Below are 16,664 nucleotides of genomic sequence, written 5' to 3' on the forward strand. Positions count from 1 at the left end.
TGGGAGTGGAGGAAGGACTTGAACTGACCCCTTGGGCCGAGCTGTGATTCAGGGTCCTAAAGTGTTAAGAGTTCGGCAAGAGCAAAGGAGAGAAGGAGGTAAAGTCTAGGCCAGCCCCCCTTTCCCAGGCCACCCTGGGGATCCTGCCTCTCATACTCCTTCCTCCACCTGGGGCAGCCCTAGAGTACTGCTCCTGTCCCAGCCTTGTTCCTCTCTCCAGTGCATTTTGTGGAATTGGAATCACCAATCACATGCAATGGAAACTGAGATCTAAGACTAAAATAAACATAGGTCAAGCACCTACTATGTGCCAGGCTGAACCAGACTCTGGGCAGAAAGAGAATGAGAACTAAGCTTCTCAGCCCTCTCGCCTTCCCTCCTTCCCAGGTATGAAAAGGAACCCCCAAATCCACAGAGCAGTCACACCGCTTGCCCCAGAGCAGGCAAGAGTTGGGCCCTGGAGCCATAGCTGAGAGCCCAGTCCCTCTAGAGAGGCCTGGTGTGGGAAGGGAGCTGTAGTCTTGCTGGGCACTGTCAGCAAGAAGCTCTTCAGACTTATTTATAGCAAATGCTGCATCAGGGGATGGAGCCTGAAAGTGCCTAGAAGCATCAAATATCACCATGGGCCCAGAGGCAGAGCCCAGAAAAAGAAGACAGAGATTGCAGCAGGAGGGACTGAGGTTTGATGTTAGAGGAACTTCCCCAGAGTAATATCTGGAGTTGGCAATGGGGATTCCATGTGGAAACTGCTTCCACAGAGCTTTCTCAGAAACTCACGGTAGAGTAGATACAAAGGGATGGACATGGTGATCTTTGTTCTCTGTCCTTTGTGGTACACAGGTTTTCAAACGCTGGGGCCACTAAGTACAGTTGTGCGAGTTATGCCTTGCTGAGAAGGCAAGTGGGGATTGAAATCCAACTCCAGATCAGTAGGGCAACCCCCTATGCAGAGTTGCGTCTGCACAAAGCCTAGTCAAAAGGGCTAGCAGAGGCCCTGTCAAATATCCTGAGGTCCTGACAACTTCGGAGGTTAGAGAAGAGGGGGAGCTGACCCTAGGGAGAAGGGATGAAGGCTGCTTGGAGAGGCCCTGGGGGCCTGCAGCTGAGGACCTGAAGGGGCCAAGCTAAGGTATGGCTCACAGGAGTGCCTCCAGGCTAGAGGCTCCTCTGAACAGAGTGCCAGATACTGTGAGGTCAGGGCCAGAAATGGGGGTACTGAGGGAGGTAAAGTGGGGAAGAAGACTGTGTGGGTCCTGGACAGGGCCCAGAGAGGGATACTGCTGCCAGTCATCTCACGCGGAAGGGGCTGGGAGAGGACTGTTCTGGGGACCTGGGGGCTGGGCTCCCAGCTCTAGCTCTGAGGTTCCTACCTTCTCTCAGTGGCTCAAGAGAGAGGGGTGTGTGCTCCAGCAGCTGGAATGGAAATGAGAAAAAGTGAAGGGTGCAGAGCTGCCCCTATGCACTTAGATGCCCTCTGATAGGCTCAGAGAGAAGTCACCGATATTTCTATTTTAAAGTAAGGGGTGGAGGGAGATGGTGTTCTAGGTTGTAAGTTCTTGCAGAGGAGGGAGGGAGGGGGAAGCCAGGGCCAATTGCTTGCCTTGGCCAGCACCTCCCTCCCCCACTTCTCCTATGGAAACTTAAGCTGCCCCAAGGCCCAGAGGAGCTAGTCCATTAGCTGTGGTCAGCGGCGGTGTAGGGAGGGGCCTCTCTCCCTCCGGGTCTTATTGCCAAATGACAGGCAAAGCTTCTGCTCCCGCTATTAGAGCCAAAACAAAAGAAAACAAAAACCCTCCATGCACATTTTAAAAACACACACACAACCTCTTTATCTCCTCTGAATAGCTGAAGCTGAGTAACTTGGGGGTAGGTGGGCGGTAGGGGATCCATGGACTAGACCAGAGAGGGAGAGGAGGAGATGCCCTCCCCAAGAACTTTTCAGGTTAAGCCTGAGGAGGAGCTGGGGGTGGAAAGAGGAGAATTGATTCTCCCCCAATGTAGCTCCCTCTGGAATGGGGGCAAGGGCAGGGTCAGCTGAACAGAGAGGGAGGAAAGTCTTCCAAGATCCCCAGAGGGTGGAAGGATAGGGGGGGGGGGTCGGAAAACCCCAGGGGAAAGGACTTAAAAGAAGAGCCAAGGAGGAGAGTGGAACGCCCTCGATCTGAAAGGGAAGAGTTCTAATTGATGCCGAGAGAGAAGTTGAGGATCCCGGGTCACTCCGCTTCAGGACGAATCTGTCTCCGCAACGGAGTCGGCCGCCGCCTCCCTCCAGCCGCCGTTTTTGGTATGGAGGAGTGTCCAGCCTGGGGGTATTGGGGGTTTGGAGGGACCAATGAGAAGCTGATCCGCTCACAAGGGTGCAGGGAGAGAGCTGGCTGGGGCTACATCCCCTGCTCCCCCCTTCCCCCGCCAGAACTTGGGCTTGTCCTATTTGACGTGCCCGCCGAACGGGGCGGGAGGGGGTACCGGTCCCGCGACTCCGTACTCCCTGCTACCCAGGCCCGGCCCGGACGCTGCAGGGCTCAGAGGGGGCGCCCCTGGAGACCAGGATGGAGGTAGGAGCGGCCAGGGCCCCAGAAGAGCCAAAGATCTCAAAGGAGCCCCACGGGGGTGGGGATAGGGTGCAGCCTGGAGTCCCATACTAGGGGTCTGCAGGTGGGACCGCAGTTCCTGGAAAGAAGAACGGGTGAGGGGATCGTCCCAGGCTTCGGAGGGGGTCTGGCTCCGAGTTGCGCCGCCTCTGCTCTGGCCAGGGCAGCGCCTCCTGCTGGCAGGGCCGGACCCCTGCCGGCCGACAGGCGGGACCCCGGATGGGTGCCACCACCTGGAGGGCGTGTGCGACCTCCGGGCGAGCGAGCCCAGGGGGCGCTGCAGCCGGTCTGAGAGGAGCCGCTTCGCCTCGCGCTTCGCCTTTGCGGGCTGAGTCCCGCGGCCCCGGAACCCAGGAGAGAGCAGTGACAGTACAGCTTCCCCGGAACCCAGAGGGGGCGCTTGACGCTGGGGCTAGCGAGCCGTACACAAGCATTCTTCCTTTTCGATCCTTTCCTCTGCTGAGGACAGGTCGAAGCCGTCGCTGGGACCGCGGCGCCTTGCTTCCTCGGGCGCCGGAGGATGGGCGCCGGGCGCACAGAGCAGGGGCCTGAAGCTCCGGAGTCCAGGCAGTCCTTCATGAAGCTACTCCCGGCCTTCTGCCTGTGGCGGTGGGAGCTCCGGAGTCCCTATCTTTTCTGGGGAGGGGGTTGAGGAAGAAGATGGGGGAGGGGGGTCGGAGAAGGGAGGCGAGATATAGGGATGGAAGGACAGTGGCAGGCACCCAGATGAAGAGAACATGGACCGTAGAGAGGAGGAAGAGACGGAAATGGAGAGAGCAGGACTGAAAGGCGACAGGGGAGGGAGAGAGTGGCAGAGGCGGAGAGAAAGGAAGAGAGAAGGGAGGGAGGGAAGGAGGGAGGAGGAAAGGGGGAGGGAACCCGGAGAGAGGGAAGGGAGCAGCCGTCGGAGGCTGGCGGTCGTGGGGCGAGGCCAGGCGTGCAGGCAGGAGCCAGTGTGCAGAGCAGCGGCCCGGTCCTGCTCCTGCCTCGGAGCCCCTGGCCCGGGGGAGGGGGAGAGGTCGCCAGCCCGGTCTATGTCTTTTTCTGACTCCAGTGCAACCTTCCTGCTGAATGAGGTAAACGCGAGGGTCCCCTCCCCAGTGGGTGGGAGGAGAGCCCCGCTCCGAGCTAGGAAGAGGGCCCGCATTTGGGGGACACTGCAGCGATGGGGAGGGAGGGAGGCCGAGTAGGTGAGGCTAAGGGTAGAGGTGGCAGGTAGGAAAGGAGGGAGCGGCCAGTGCTGGCAGCTTCTAAGCACTGGGACTGGGATGGGGTGGGGGCGGGATGGGGGGGAGGGAGGACTGTCTGGGGAGCCAGGAAAGGGGCTAGATGTGACGACTGAGAGAGGAGGCCTCTGCCAAGCCCCCCCCACCCCCACCGCGCCCTCCCTGGGTTCTCTGGGGGCAGCCCAGCAGGTAAATGCTAGGGGCTTTGGCTTTGTCTAGATCTTAAATACTGCTGGGGAGGACTTCCTAGAGGTCCTAGCTCCTGCCTCAGCTTCCCCATTCAACACTCAGGGATTGGGATCTGTCCAGCTTCCTGGTGCACTTATAGGAGAAGCCAGAATGCATTCTGGAGGCTCCCAAGAATTCCAACTCCCAAACCTGGTTATTCAGGCTCCCCACCACCACCAAGACCCCCATGTCCTGCTTCCATGCCTTGAGTACCTGCCAGCTACCACTCTAATGACTCTCTCCTAGAAAGAGGAAGGCAGGAGGAATCCTCTCCTTGAATCCTTTCTCCCCTCCCCCCCCCACCTCAGCTTTCTCTTCTTATGCTCAGCCAGGGAAAAGAAAAGGGGTTAGGGACCACATGGATACTGACGGGCACATGTCTTGTTACAGGACAGGCATGAGAATTAGAGCAGGCAGGTGTGGGTAAGGTGAGAAATGGAAGGTGGCAGCGAGTAGCAACTCAGAGAGAAGGGAACCAGGGAGAGGCTCCGAAGCTCCTGCAGGACCCAGGGGATGGGCCCAGGTATGAGGAACTTGAACACATCTCCGGGGGGGGGGGAGGTTAGCATGGCAATTCATGCTTTGTGAGCAGACTTAGACACCACTGTCCCAGATGGGGATGAAGACAACAAGGTGTGTAAGGAAGGAGTGAGGTTGATGGCAGATCCACTGTTACCTACAATCCCGTGGACACCCTGGTGGTGGGGAGAGTCCCTAAAGGAGAGGCCAGGAGAGTAAATTCAGGGATGGGGAGAGAATCAGAAGCCCCAGTAGCTGTCTTCTTCATTAGAATCATCTCCCAGGAGAGAGCGCCTTGAGGGTCTTACTGTTTCACATTTCATGCCTCCTTTCTGCCCCTCTGGAAGGACAGAAGGAATTGAAGAGACAGAGAATAAAAGAGGATATAAGGAATACTGAGGAACTGGGAGAGGGCACAAAGTGAGAAGACAGTGTCTGGGAACTTCCAGTACAGAAGAATCCAACATATAACCAAACCCCAAATGGTGCTGGCCTCAGGAGAGGGAACTGTGAAAGCAGATAGTGAGCCATAGGGGCTCCAACAAAGTTGTTCACCAAATCCAGCAGGAGGAAGATGCTGGGCAGGGCTGGAATGCACCACTCACAGGATGGTGACAGACTAAAGGCAGACTAAAGATGGTCTTAAGATGAGGCCCCTTCTCTTTTTCTTGCTAAGGGAACATGAACCAGTGACATAAGTGGGAAGCCAGTTGGTTTGGGTGGTCTTCCTCTCTCTCCCACGTACAGTGCTTCCTACCGTAGATCTCACCCAACCCTGTCAGAGTTTTGGTTTACTAATTCCCCTGTAGCCCAGGAAGAAAAGGGATGAGCAAATTGCGGATTCACCCTCGTGGGTGTGAGACACTGGGAGTGGAGAAGGACTGAGCTCTGAAGCTCTCCAAGTGTAACCCTCTGTCTATCTCACATCCACCCCCACCCCCAGGGGACAGGGAGGGGATGAAGGGGTAGGTAGGCCATCAAAATTCAAAGGAATAATTTTGCTCTGGAGATCAAATGGGTGGATCTTTGAGGAAGTTTCCTCAAGATAAGGGCTGCTGTTCAGTCTCCAACGTCAAATCTGGGTGCCCCTTTGAAGGAGACTGACTGGTAGAGCGGTACATGTGGCTCCAACCCAGATACTGGCCATCCCAGCCCACCCCCATCCTTTTGCTAAGGAGGGGATCTGGCCTTACACTAGTGACTCTGGGGACACTTGCCCTTCCCCCTTCCAGCCCCCGCGTGGCCAGGCTCTCACCTTCTGTCCCAGCCACAACCATCCCCCTACCTCGGCTCTCTGGTTTCTTTCCTCTTCCCTTTAGGCTCGCCTAAAACAGCCCCTCCCTACGCCAGTTCCCACGATGCCTTGGCAATGCCTGGCACAGTCCTTGGCAAGGAAGTGAGGAAGGGAACCCCCATCCTGGCCAGACTAAGATGAAATCTGCCCGCGCAACAGGTGTAGGGTGGCCGGGCCCCAATCCTCCCCCTTCGCACGGGTTGCGCAACAAGGTCCTTTGCTGCAAGAGTCCCAGCACTGAGGGGACCAAGTGCCTGGGGGCACCAAGTGCCTGGGGGCGGGGGACGGAGGGAGGGCAGGGGCTACTTTCTCGGCATTGGCCTGGGGTCGCTAAACCCATTCCTCCCCAGTACCATTGCGGGGTTTGCTTTTGGAGTCTCCCGTGCCGCCAGGGCCCAGACACGCCGCCCTCTCACCTGCCGCCCCTCCCCCGTCTGCCGCCCGCCCCCGCCCCGCCTCTTCTGTCTCCCCCAGTCTCCCACTTTCCTGCCTCCCCTCTTCCTCCCTCTGCCTCTGTACCTCCTTTCTCTCTCTCTCTCTCCTGTCTCTCCTTAACCTGCGCCCTCTCCTTTCTCGGTGGGGTCTCGTCTCCCAAGCAGGCTCCGCGTCCCCTCCCCCGCTCCAGCCCTTTGTTTCCCGGCGGAGTATTTCCTGGGTTGCCGTATGTCTCTGTCTCCGCATCTCTCCTCGCCCCGCCTCCTCCAAGCCAGGATCCGCCCCGCCCGCAGTCTCTCCTCCCCTTCCTCCCCGCCGCCCCTCTGCCCCATAGGTGCTTGGGGACCCACCTTCTACCCGGCTCCCGTCGGCCACCTCTCCCGGCCGGGTCTCGGGCTCCGCGGGTGGCCGGCGCCCCCCGCCGCCCCCCGCGCCCGCTCCCAGGGAGGGGGGGCAGGTGGGCGGGCACTATTGTTGTCGGAGCAGGCGCCAGATTCCTCAGCCGCGCTCGGGGTGGGACCGGCAGGGTTTGGGGGGGGTAAGGTGGGGGGAGCGGTGATTTGAGCTCGGAGCAGCTGGTCTTCGCGGCTCGCTCCCTCCTTCGCGCTCTCGCTCTCCGCCGCCGCCCGCAGGGCTGCGGGGCTCGGTGGCATCTCCCGGGCGCGGCCCGCTGTCCTCGCCCCTGCCTCCGGGCCGCCCCCGCCCCTGGCGCCGCTCGCTTCCCCCCACCCGGACTCCCCCATGTATGACGACTCCTACGTGCCCGGGTTTGAGGACTCGGAGGCGGTGAGTGCCCACGGGGAGGGTGGGGGTGGGGAAGTTGGGGTGACACCTCATCTCCCTTGGACCCTTACCCCAGTTCAGGACTTTGAAAAACGCCTCTGCGGCGGGGCAGGGCGTGTAGGAGGGCGCTCCAGGAAAGTGGGGAGATGGGTTTTCATGCCAGAGGCTCCCCAGTGCCCCCGTCCTAGAGCAAGGGGCATCGGGTGTGTGCCAGGAGGGGCCAGCGTGGGGGAAAGGCTCAGAGCAGGTGGCTCCACAGCCCAGGACAGAAGGGTGGAGGGAGGAGGGGCTGGAGGCTGAGGGCATAGAGGCTTTAGAGAGGCCTCACGCAACGTCTGGAGTTCCCAAGGGAGGATTTATGGGGTCTGAACACAACAGCCACAGGAGAAGCCGGGGCCCTTGCAGAGGGGGACAATCCAGACCTCCTGTGCCTCAAGTAAAGGACAAATTAGGGAGCCTGGAGAACAGCAGAGAATCCGATACCGGCCTCTTCAGACAGACGGATCATAAAACTTGAGGACCTCCATTATCCCCTTCTGCTGTCCATCCCTGAGCATTGCCTTATCTCCTCACCCTGCCTCCAGCCCAGCTTCTCTCCCAGGCTGAAAACTGGGCACCCAGCACATGGATGAGCCAGCTGACTGAGCCCCATCCATTCCACTCCTCCTGCTGAGGCATCCTCAGAGCAGCGGGCATCCTGAGCTCCTGCTCAGCATGGAGGGCCTGGGGATGGAGAGGAAGCTCTTCGCTCAGAGAACCAGGCAGCTGATAAATATTTAATTCTCCTCTTTGCTTTTATCTCCTGACCCACTGAGACAAATCAGCTCATTAGGCAGTGATTCCCGGAGCTCAGAGCGCAGGGAGAGTGCCTGGAAAGATGGGGCAAGGATGGGCAGCAGCAGCTCCGTGCCTTCTCTCAAATATCCTGCAAGAAGACCTCCTTATGAGAGCAACTAGATGGCTCAGAAGGAGTCCCTGATAGGTCTGGAGGGTAGAGCACTCCAGAGTCGAAAGGGGAGTGTTGGAGTCTTCTCCCATCTCTTGCTGCCAAGTCCAGGAGAGATGAGTTCTAGGGCTCAGAAGAGGCAGCTGTCAGTCCTTTCCTGGGACTGGGCTCCTGCTGGGGCCCAATTCCCCATTGATTGGGCCTCTGGGGCTAATTACATTGCGGCTAGAGCAGATGATTTTCAAGGCTGTGGTGAATACCTCTTTCTGACAGTTGAAGGGACAGCTGGCACGGCCCAGGGTGCCAAGGTGAGCTTGAGAATGAACCTCTCTGTGGGGCTGGAGGGCCCTAGAAGGTTCTTCCTGTCCCTGGTTGAGAAGGCTAGGACTGTTGCAAGGTGAAGCCTGACGTGTGGATGGTGTTGGGGGCAGCCTGCTAACCCGTCGCTCGCTCCCCACCCTTCTCTGGTTCCTGGATTACCCTCCCCCACTTCCCTTTCTCTTGCCTGGCTCCTTGCTCTCCCCAGGGCCCCCTCTGAAGCAGTAGGAGGGAAATCAGGCTCTAAATAAATCCAACGGCTCATCTCCCTCCTCTCCTTCCCCTGTGCCAGGCAAGAGTGGAGCTGCAGCCTGCCCACACACCAGGCAAGGGGGGCACCACCAGGGCACTGTGCCAACTCCTGGCAGCTCCCAAGTGCTGAGGCTCTGGCTGTTTGGGCATAACCGGGCTGGGGGAGGCAAGACCCCAGAGTATGCTTGGCAGGGCAGCCCTGTTCCCCGAGTGATGGGTGAGCTCTGAGCACTTGGGAATAATGGAGAGGGGATTTCAGTCTGAGCATGACTCACTAAACATTTAGGGAGAGATCCTGTCATTCCCGTCTTAGGGTGAGAGGCCAGCTAACCCAGGTGCCCCAGGCAGGGACACAAAGATGACTAAATTAGGCTGAGATCCTGGAGAAAAGAGGGTAAAGGTCAGACTCCTCTCCCAGCACAGGTCTGGGCAACTAGGAAGCATCTGATGTATACTTATCAAAGTGAGTGGTCATCCTGCCTTGCCTCCTGCCTCCTAGCCTGTTAGCCCCTATTTACTTCAGACAGCCATTTCCCACAGAGGTGTCTCCTGTGCCCCAGGCCCCTGGAAGGAGGTCCCCCACTCGACTGACAGTGCAAAGGTTCTTCCTGGGGCTCAGCTGCTCTTTATCCTGCTGCCAAGCCAGCCTTGTTTGGTTCTCAAGAGAGATGGGGAACATTCTCTGTAATATGCAGGACTTTCCCTCCTTGTGCTACCTTCATGCCTTGGGTCTACCACAGACATTGTCTTTAGCTTACGCTCTAGGACCTGGGCTGACATCAGTCTGACCAGCCCCCTTGCCCATGGTGGGGCTGGGGCAGGTGTGTGAGTTTGTCTTCCCCACCAAGAATCTGGCCTCCGCTGCCTTCATGCACAGTAGGCTTGAAGGAATGTTCCTCGGCCTGAGAACATTCTACTAAACACACACACATATACATGTTCCCACACGGACCCTTTAGGCTTCTGCCTTATCTCTGCCACCTGCACCTCAGAATTGATGGAAGTATCACTTTCAGACTTCTGTCCATAAAGAGGGGAAACTGAAGCAGGAAACAAAAGACTCCCTTTTCCCTAGACTGTGGGGGAAACCCAGGCATCCTGACTTCTGTCCTCCTGCCCTAAAGTCCAGCTTCCCTTGTTCAGTTGTGCATCTCCCTCATGGCCTTGAAGGTGAGCTCGGCAACCCTCCAAATGCACCTTCATTTCCCAAAGGCCCTTCCAACGGGCAGGACTCTGACACTCTCCTGGCTCAGGTTACCAAAGACCCTCTCGCTGCATCCCCAGGGTTGCTCCTGGCTGGGTTGCCTGGCACCAACTCAGCCTTCCTCCAGGGCTGATATCCCCTTGGGCAAGGGGCGGGGAGATGTAGGCCAGGTGGTAGGTGTGGCCCTGCCTCACCTGGGCTCAGGGAGATAGCTTTGTGTCGCCTGCTCAGTCTGTTTTGTTTGCTGCCCACACCTGGCCAGTTGTCCCAGCAGGTGTGAGAGGAAAGAAAGTGGGGGTGGGGAGAGTAGAGAGGGAGTAACTTTCTGGAGTTGGGAGCCCTGTGGCCTCCTCTTCACCCTGGAAGAGTAGGGGCTGGAGGAGATGGGATCTCAGGGGGTGGGCGGCTATATCCTGACACTCAGGACCAGTGCCTTGCCAACCAGTGTCTCCTGACTGTTCCTGGCTGGCTGTACTCTTCCCAGGCATTTTAAGGAAATAATTTCCAAGCTGCTTTGCAGGCTGATGTGAACAAGAGGGCTGGGTCTTTGGACTCCGAAGATTCCAAATCATCTCCAATATATCATCTTCAGTACATCTCACTTCCCTCTGCCTCACAGGACATGGTCAAGGGGAGAAAAGGGAGGAAGGAGGGAAGGGAAAGCTCTATTCGAGGCTGCAGTATTAATAGGCTTGGGGGGAGGGGCCCAGATCATAGCACATATGGGTTGGGCCGGCTTTTCTGCAGCCCCAGAGGCACTGGGGCCCTTCTTGGGGAGACGGGAGGGACTGGCGGGCCCAGCCACCCCCGTGGAGCTGGAGAGGCCGAGGTTAGCGGAGGCACCACTGTAGGGTTCGGAGGTGCCTCTCTAGTGCCCTTCACACCTGAGCCCACAGGTCACAGCCTCTCCCCCATGCCAGGGTTCAGCTGGCTCCTATACCAGCCGCCCATCTCTGGACTCAGACGTATCCCTGGAGGAGGACCGGGAGAGTGCCCGGCGTGAAGTGGAGAGCCAGGCTCAGCAGCAGCTTGAAAGGGCCAAGGTATCATCTTGCCGGCTGAGGGCAGGACAGGCCAGACTGGGTGGAAACTTGTGCTAGGTCCTAAGTCTCGAGGGGTCAATGGGCAGGATGTGTGTGAGTGTGAAAGGGTGTGTGTGTGGATGGGCGGACTGATGGGGCCTCCGCCCTCTGCTGATGGGGCACTGAAACTGGAAGGGGTGCTCTGAGGCTCCCCTCATTTGCACCAATGGTCAAATTCTCCAGCACAAACCTGTGGCGTTTGCTGTGAGGACCAATGTCAGCTACTGTGGTGTGCTGGATGAGGAATGCCCAGTCCAGGGCTCTGGAGTCAACTTTGAGGCCAAAGATTTCCTGCACATTAAAGAGGTGACCACCCCCCTCCAAATAGAAGCCACTTAATTTCTCTGCTCTTGCCCCACTTCCCATTCCTCTTGCTTCAGTCCTCATTTATAAACAAGTTCCCCAAACTCCTCAACTCTTACGCTTAACACACCCCCATAAAACCCTCATACCCAAGACCTAATCCTCAGGGTCTCCATCCTCCTAAGGCCTGGCTTGGGCCTCAGTCTCCATACCTGTAAAAGTGAGCCATTAGATTAGTTGCATCTTAGGTTCCCTGTGACAGCTGTGATGCCTCACGCTGAAGTCTTGGGGGTCTCACACCTGGCTGCCCTTCCCTCTGGCACCTTCTCCTGCCCCCCTCCCCTTGCGCTGCCTTCCTCAGACCCGCTCTCCGAATGCCTCCCTGGCTCCTTCACGTTGAAGAGCCAGGACTGAGGCCTGGGTCACCTCCTCTCACCGCCCCTTCCGCTCCACCCCACCCCCAGAAGTACAGCAATGACTGGTGGATCGGGCGGCTAGTGAAAGAGGGTGGGGACATCGCCTTCATCCCCAGCCCCCAGCGCCTCGAGAGCATCCGGCTCAAGCAGGAGCAGAAGGCCAGGTGAGAGCAGGGCTGTGACTCAATAAACATACACCCCAGACGTGTGCCCTTTACCCACAGTCCACATCACCACACATGCACACATATCCCCCCCCCCAAAAAATGCACACTCACACCTAGCGTATGCATTCACAAATGCACACACATCAAAGCTCACACACACAAATGCTCCCATCACATGCACTTCCCTCACTAGCTAAAATGTAAGGAGATGTATACAACTATTAAATACTGTCTAGAACAGACACACAAAGACGCTTATTGACCTCCCTTTCTGCTCTTAGGAGATCTGGGAACCCATCCAGCCTGAGTGACATTGGCAACCGACGCTCCCCTCCTCCATCTCTAGGTAGCCTCCCCTCAACCCACCTGTCTTGGGTAGGTGGGTAACTCAGACACAGGGGGAAGGGAGAGTCTCCCAGGTGAACAGTGTGGGAAGGGGTTGGAGCTGGGAGAAGCCCAGGGTGTCCCCTGGGGACGGGAATACCGTGCCCCCAGGGCCTTTCCCCGCTTCACCAACTTTAATCTTTTATTTCCTTTTCCAAAAAGCCAAGCAGAAGCAAAAGCAGGTGAGTCAAGGAAGGGACTGGGGCTTGGGGGGCTCATGGCTTCTGGCTGTGGGGACAGGTTTCTGGGCAGTCAGTGTTGGAGGGGCAAGAAAACACAGAGGGGAGGGGGCCCAGAACTTCTGAATCTGCCCCACCCCAGTCAGGTGAAGGGCAGGCCACACAGCCATGACTTTGCCTGAACTCAGGTCAATTCTGCAGGCAGAACATATTCCCCCGTATGATGTGGTGCCCTCCATGCGGCCTGTGGTGCTGGTGGGACCCTCTCTGAAAGGTTATGAGGTGAGAAGAGGTCCCTGACCCCAGAGTTGCCTCTACCAAACCTGCCACAGGAAGGGCCCAGGGACAGTGGGAGGGGATGTTTCCCCCCTCCCCATCCCCCAAGGTCTGGGTGTGGAGGGGCTGGGCTCCATGGCCGCACCTGGGGCTGCTGCCGCCTCCAAGAAGGCCCCCAGTCAGTTCCATGCCTTTCCCCTCACCCCTCCCACCCAGGTCACAGACATGATGCAGAAGGCTCTCTTCGACTTCCTCAAACATAGGTTTGATGGCAGGTAAGCTGCCCTGGCCTGCGGAGGCATGAGAACCAGGGAGAAATCATTGTCTCCTTCCAGATGCCTGTAGCAAGGTCTTCTCTAAAGTGAAAATTGGTAGGACCTGGGTAGGGAGGGACCTAGGCTTGAAATTTAAAGATGGGCTGTGCTTCTCCATGCCCACCCCAGGATCTCCATCACCCGAGTCACAGCGGACCTCTCACTGGCAAAGCGATCTGTGCTCAACAATCCTGGCAAAAGGACCATCATTGAGCGTTCCTCTGCCCGCTCCAGCATTGGTGAGAAGTTCCCATTCCTGCTTCTCTGCCCACTCAAGCGTTAGTGAGAAACTTCCTCCTACCTTTCTCTTCCCCGACAACTTGCATTCCTGCCCAACCTCTTCTCCACCTGCCCCAGGATTGGCAAGAATCGAACCCAGTCTCAATTCTCTGTTCCTCTGCCTGCCCAGGCTTTGATGAACACGCTCTCCCTCCAGTTCCTTCCCATCCACCATCTGGGAGCCCCCAAAGCCCTGTTGGAGTCAGATGGGGTGGAGCCACTGGTGAGCATTGCGGCTCGCTCCCTCCCTCCCTCCCTCCATAGCTGAAGTGCAGAGTGAGATCGAGCGCATATTCGAGCTGGCCAAGTCCCTGCAGCTAGTAGTGTTGGATGCTGACACCATCAACCACCCAGCACAGCTGGCCAAGACCTCACTGGCCCCCATCATCGTCTTTGTCAAAGTATCCTCACCGAAGGTAAGTCGGCAGTGGTGATGGAGAAGGCCCACAGGGCTGCCCTCCTAGAATGTGGTACAACTCTGCTTGGTCCCTGCCCAAGGGCTCCTGAATCCCCTTTTCCTGCTGCCCCTTAACACAATTCTAAGTCATCCTCGCCTGCTCCTCATGCAGTATCACAGGTCGGGGATGTGCCCAGTTCTTTCTAGGCCCAGCTCTGCCCTTTTCCCTCAGGTACTCCAGCGTCTCATCCGCTCCCGGGGGAAGTCACAGATGAAGCACCTGACTGTACAGATGATGGCATATGATAAGCTGGTTCAGTGCCCACCAGTGAGTGCTACTCCTGTGCCCGCTCTAGCTTTTCCAGGGCTGGGGGAGTGATGGAGATGGGTGGAGGGCTCCTGCTGAGAAGAAGCCAATATTCCCCCTTTTCCTCCCCTCCAGGAGTCATTTGATGTGATTCTGGATGAGAACCAGCTGGAGGACGCCTGTGAGCACCTGGCTGAATACCTGGAGGTTTACTGGAGGGCCACCCACCACCCAGCCCCCGGCCCTGGACTTCTGGGCCCTCCCAGTGCCATACCTGGACTTCAGGTAACCATTTCCAAGGGCACAGATGCTCAGGCTAAGCCAGCCAAAACAATGCCCCCTCCCTGCCCAGAGGATCATCCTTGGCCTCCAGTTTGAAGGCCAAAGGATCAGAGAGCAGAGCTAGGGCATATGGGCGAAGGCACTTCCTGATGAGAGGGAATGAAGCAATGAGATGCGTGATCAAAGGCTACTTTTTCTAGGACTCCAAAGAAACACACTCTCCAAACCCTTCTCCTTAGTCTGTCTTGAAGGCAGAGCCTGAATTTTGTGGGAGTCAAAAGCTCCAGTTTTCCGTGTCTGAAGTGGAAGAATGCTCCAGTATGCTTCTCCTTCCTTGCACTATTTCCTGTACCCAGGGACTGAGAGTTGAGGGGGAAGAAATCCCCACCCTGCTAGAGGTGGGAGGGAGGCCAAGGCGAGGTCCGCATGGCCTCACTTAGAGCTTCTGTCTTGCCCCCAGAACCAGCAGCTGCTAGGGGAGCGTGGCGAGGAGCACTCACCCCTTGAGCGGGACAGCTTGATGCCCTCAGATGAGGCCAGCGAGAGCTCCCGCCAAGCCTGGACAGGATCTTCGCAGCGCAGCTCCCGCCACCTGGAGGAGGACTATGCAGATGCCTATCAGGACCTGTACCAGCCTCACCGCCAACACACCTCGGGGCTGCCTAGTGCTAACGGGCACGACCCCCAAGACCGGCTCCTGGCGCAGGACTCGGAGCACGGCCACAGTGACCGGAACTGGCAGCGCAACCGGCCCTGGCCCAAGGATAGCTACTGACAGCCTCCTGCTGCGCGACCCTGGCAGGCACAGGCACAGCTGGCTGGGGCACCTGCTCCAGGCAGGCTGGAGTTAGACTGGCATTAGGCTGGCACTAGGCTCAGCCCCCAAAACCCCTGCCCAGCCCCAGCTCCAGGGCTGCCTGCAGTCCCGAGGTTCTGGGAGAAGCACGGGGCCCCCTCACCTCCTGGGCACAGTGACCCCCCTAGGCTCCCATTCCAGGTACTAGCTGTGTGTGCTGCACCCCTGGCACCTTCCTCTCCTCCTGCACAAGAAGCTGCCCCACTGGGCAGTGCCCTCAGGCCAGGATCCCCTTAGCAGGGGCCTTCCCACCAGACTCAGGGAAGGGATGCCCCCTCAAAGTGACAAGAAGGTGGGGTGTGGGCAGCGTGACATGAGGAAGAAACAAGGTTCCTGAGCAGCTACAGTCCTAATCCAGGGGACTCGGGTTGTGCTTTGGGGTCTGAGAGCCTCCACTCGCCTCACTGCCACACATTAGAAATGAGACAATCAAAGCCCAACAGGGTGGCACTCCCATCCATCAGCTGGGGTGGGGCATCCACACACGAGGCTGGAGCACAGGCAGGCTGGGCTAGGGCCAAAGGCCTCACAGCTGAAGCCCTTGAAGGGAAGGGCTCTCCTCACCTGCCAGGAAGCTTCCTAACATCTCAAAGGACCGGGGACCAGGAACATGGTCAGGCCAAATGGCAGACGGGAGCCAACCTGGACTGGGGCTTTGGGAAGGGAGGGCGTATTGTGTAGCGGAGAACGTATGGACAGCTTCAGGGGCCTCCTTGCCCCACTCATTCTTTTGCTCTTGCATCCTGTCATCTCTGTTCTTGGCCTTCATGCCTCCTGGGGGATATGGGCCTCAGACTTTATTCCCTGATTCATAGCAGCTGCTTGTTAAGTTAGGGTTAGAGGGGGAGAGACAGGACCCAGTGGACAGCCCCCAGAGGCCCTATGTACCCACCTTACGGCTCTAGTGTGCGACCTACAGAGCATGCTCCACAGGACCCTGCCCCACCTCACCATCATCACTAATAAACACCATGCACCGTCCCTCGGGCTCCTGGTGTATGTCTGCTGGCTCAAGTAGCCAAGTTCCTCACTGCATGGCCCAAGTCTGGAGGAGATAAAGAAGTATCCTGGCCTCCTCTCTCTCACACAGAACCCATTAAGTGGGAAGGGAAAAGGACAGAGCTGGTGGAGGCACTATACTCCCAGGCACCCCTTCACCGACCCCTTCATGCCCAGGGCCTGGAGGGAAACTTTCAGCAGCACAGAAGGGACTTGTCTGGGGAGGTGGAGAAGAGGCTTAGTCACCTTACACGGTCCCTACCTCAGGCCAAAGAGGTCCTGAAGTAGTTGCAACTTGAACTCCAGGTACTTGCCCAGCTCTTTGATGGGTAAGGAAGAGCATGTGAATAAGAGTACTGGGGGAGGACCCAGGCCTTGCAGCCCTCTAGCCCTCTCCCCACAACCTAAACTCAGCCGGGCCCAGCTCACCTCTCCGTGGTGCCTCTGGTGCCTGTCTCCACAACCTCCCATGAGCAGTGGGCTCGGCAGTTAGGGAGCCACAAGCAAAGGTCCTGAAGACTTGGTGTCAAGCGCACTGCACCAGGGTGGGAGAGTGGTTCTGACTGTGCTTCACCTGCCGAAGTTTCACAACTGCTTTCCCTTCTCACCCTTGTGCAAAGCTCCCTG

The 16,664-nt window shown here is 57.9% G+C and overlaps 1 protein-coding gene and 1 long non-coding RNA gene across 4 annotated transcripts; one reads left to right on the forward strand and one right to left on the reverse strand.

The window, feature by feature from the left end:
• Positions 1-1,799: 1,799 nt before the first annotated feature.
• Positions 1,800-3,141, reverse strand: LOC309610122. The gene is made up of 2 exons (XR_014233727.1): positions 3,018-3,141; positions 1,800-2,303 (listed from the first exon to the last, which is right to left on the reverse strand). It is a non-coding gene; the product is annotated as an uncharacterized lncRNA (long non-coding RNA).
• A 95-nt stretch (positions 3,142-3,236) lies between these two features.
• On the forward strand, positions 3,237-16,019 carry CACNB3 (calcium voltage-gated channel auxiliary subunit beta 3). 3 transcript variants are annotated; one of them, XM_082352435.1, is made up of 13 exons: positions 3,237-3,667; positions 10,717-10,839; positions 11,062-11,184; positions 11,646-11,761; positions 12,046-12,110; positions 12,311-12,330; positions 12,529-12,609; positions 12,820-12,878; positions 13,047-13,156; positions 13,461-13,612; positions 13,826-13,921; positions 14,036-14,185; positions 14,643-16,019. In XM_082352435.1, exons 1-13 carry the CDS (start codon positions 3,329-3,331, stop codon positions 14,955-14,957), a joined length of 1,749 nt encoding a protein of 582 aa, XP_082208561.1. In that variant the 5' UTR covers positions 3,237-3,328; the 3' UTR covers positions 14,958-16,019. The 3 variants fall into 3 exon arrangements, with proteins under 3 accessions (XP_082208561.1, XP_082208563.1, XP_082208562.1); XM_082352436.1 differs by lacking the exon at positions 3,237-3,667 and adding an exon at positions 6,359-7,079; XM_082352437.1 differs by lacking the exons at positions 3,237-3,667; positions 10,717-10,839 and adding an exon at positions 6,358-7,079.
• The last annotated feature ends 645 nt before the right edge of the window (positions 16,020-16,664 follow it).

The sequence above is a fragment of the Balaenoptera borealis genome, assembly GCF_965194805.1.
Source record: "Balaenoptera borealis genome assembly, chromosome: 13".
NCBI lineage: Eukaryota > Metazoa > Chordata > Mammalia > Artiodactyla > Balaenopteridae > Balaenoptera > Balaenoptera borealis.

Coding starts and splice junctions, on each gene's coding strand:
- CACNB3 (XM_082352435.1), top strand. CDS start 3,329: ATGGACCGTAGAGAGGAGGAAGAGACGGAAATGGAGAGAGCAGGACTG. Junction 11,762..12,045: donor AAGCAGGAGCAGAAGGCCAG/GTGAGAGCAGGG, acceptor TTCTGCTCTTAG/GAGATCTGGGAACCCATCCA. Junction 13,613..13,825: donor TCAAAGTATCCTCACCGAAG/GTAAGTCGGCAG, acceptor CTTTTCCCTCAG/GTACTCCAGCGTCTCATCCG.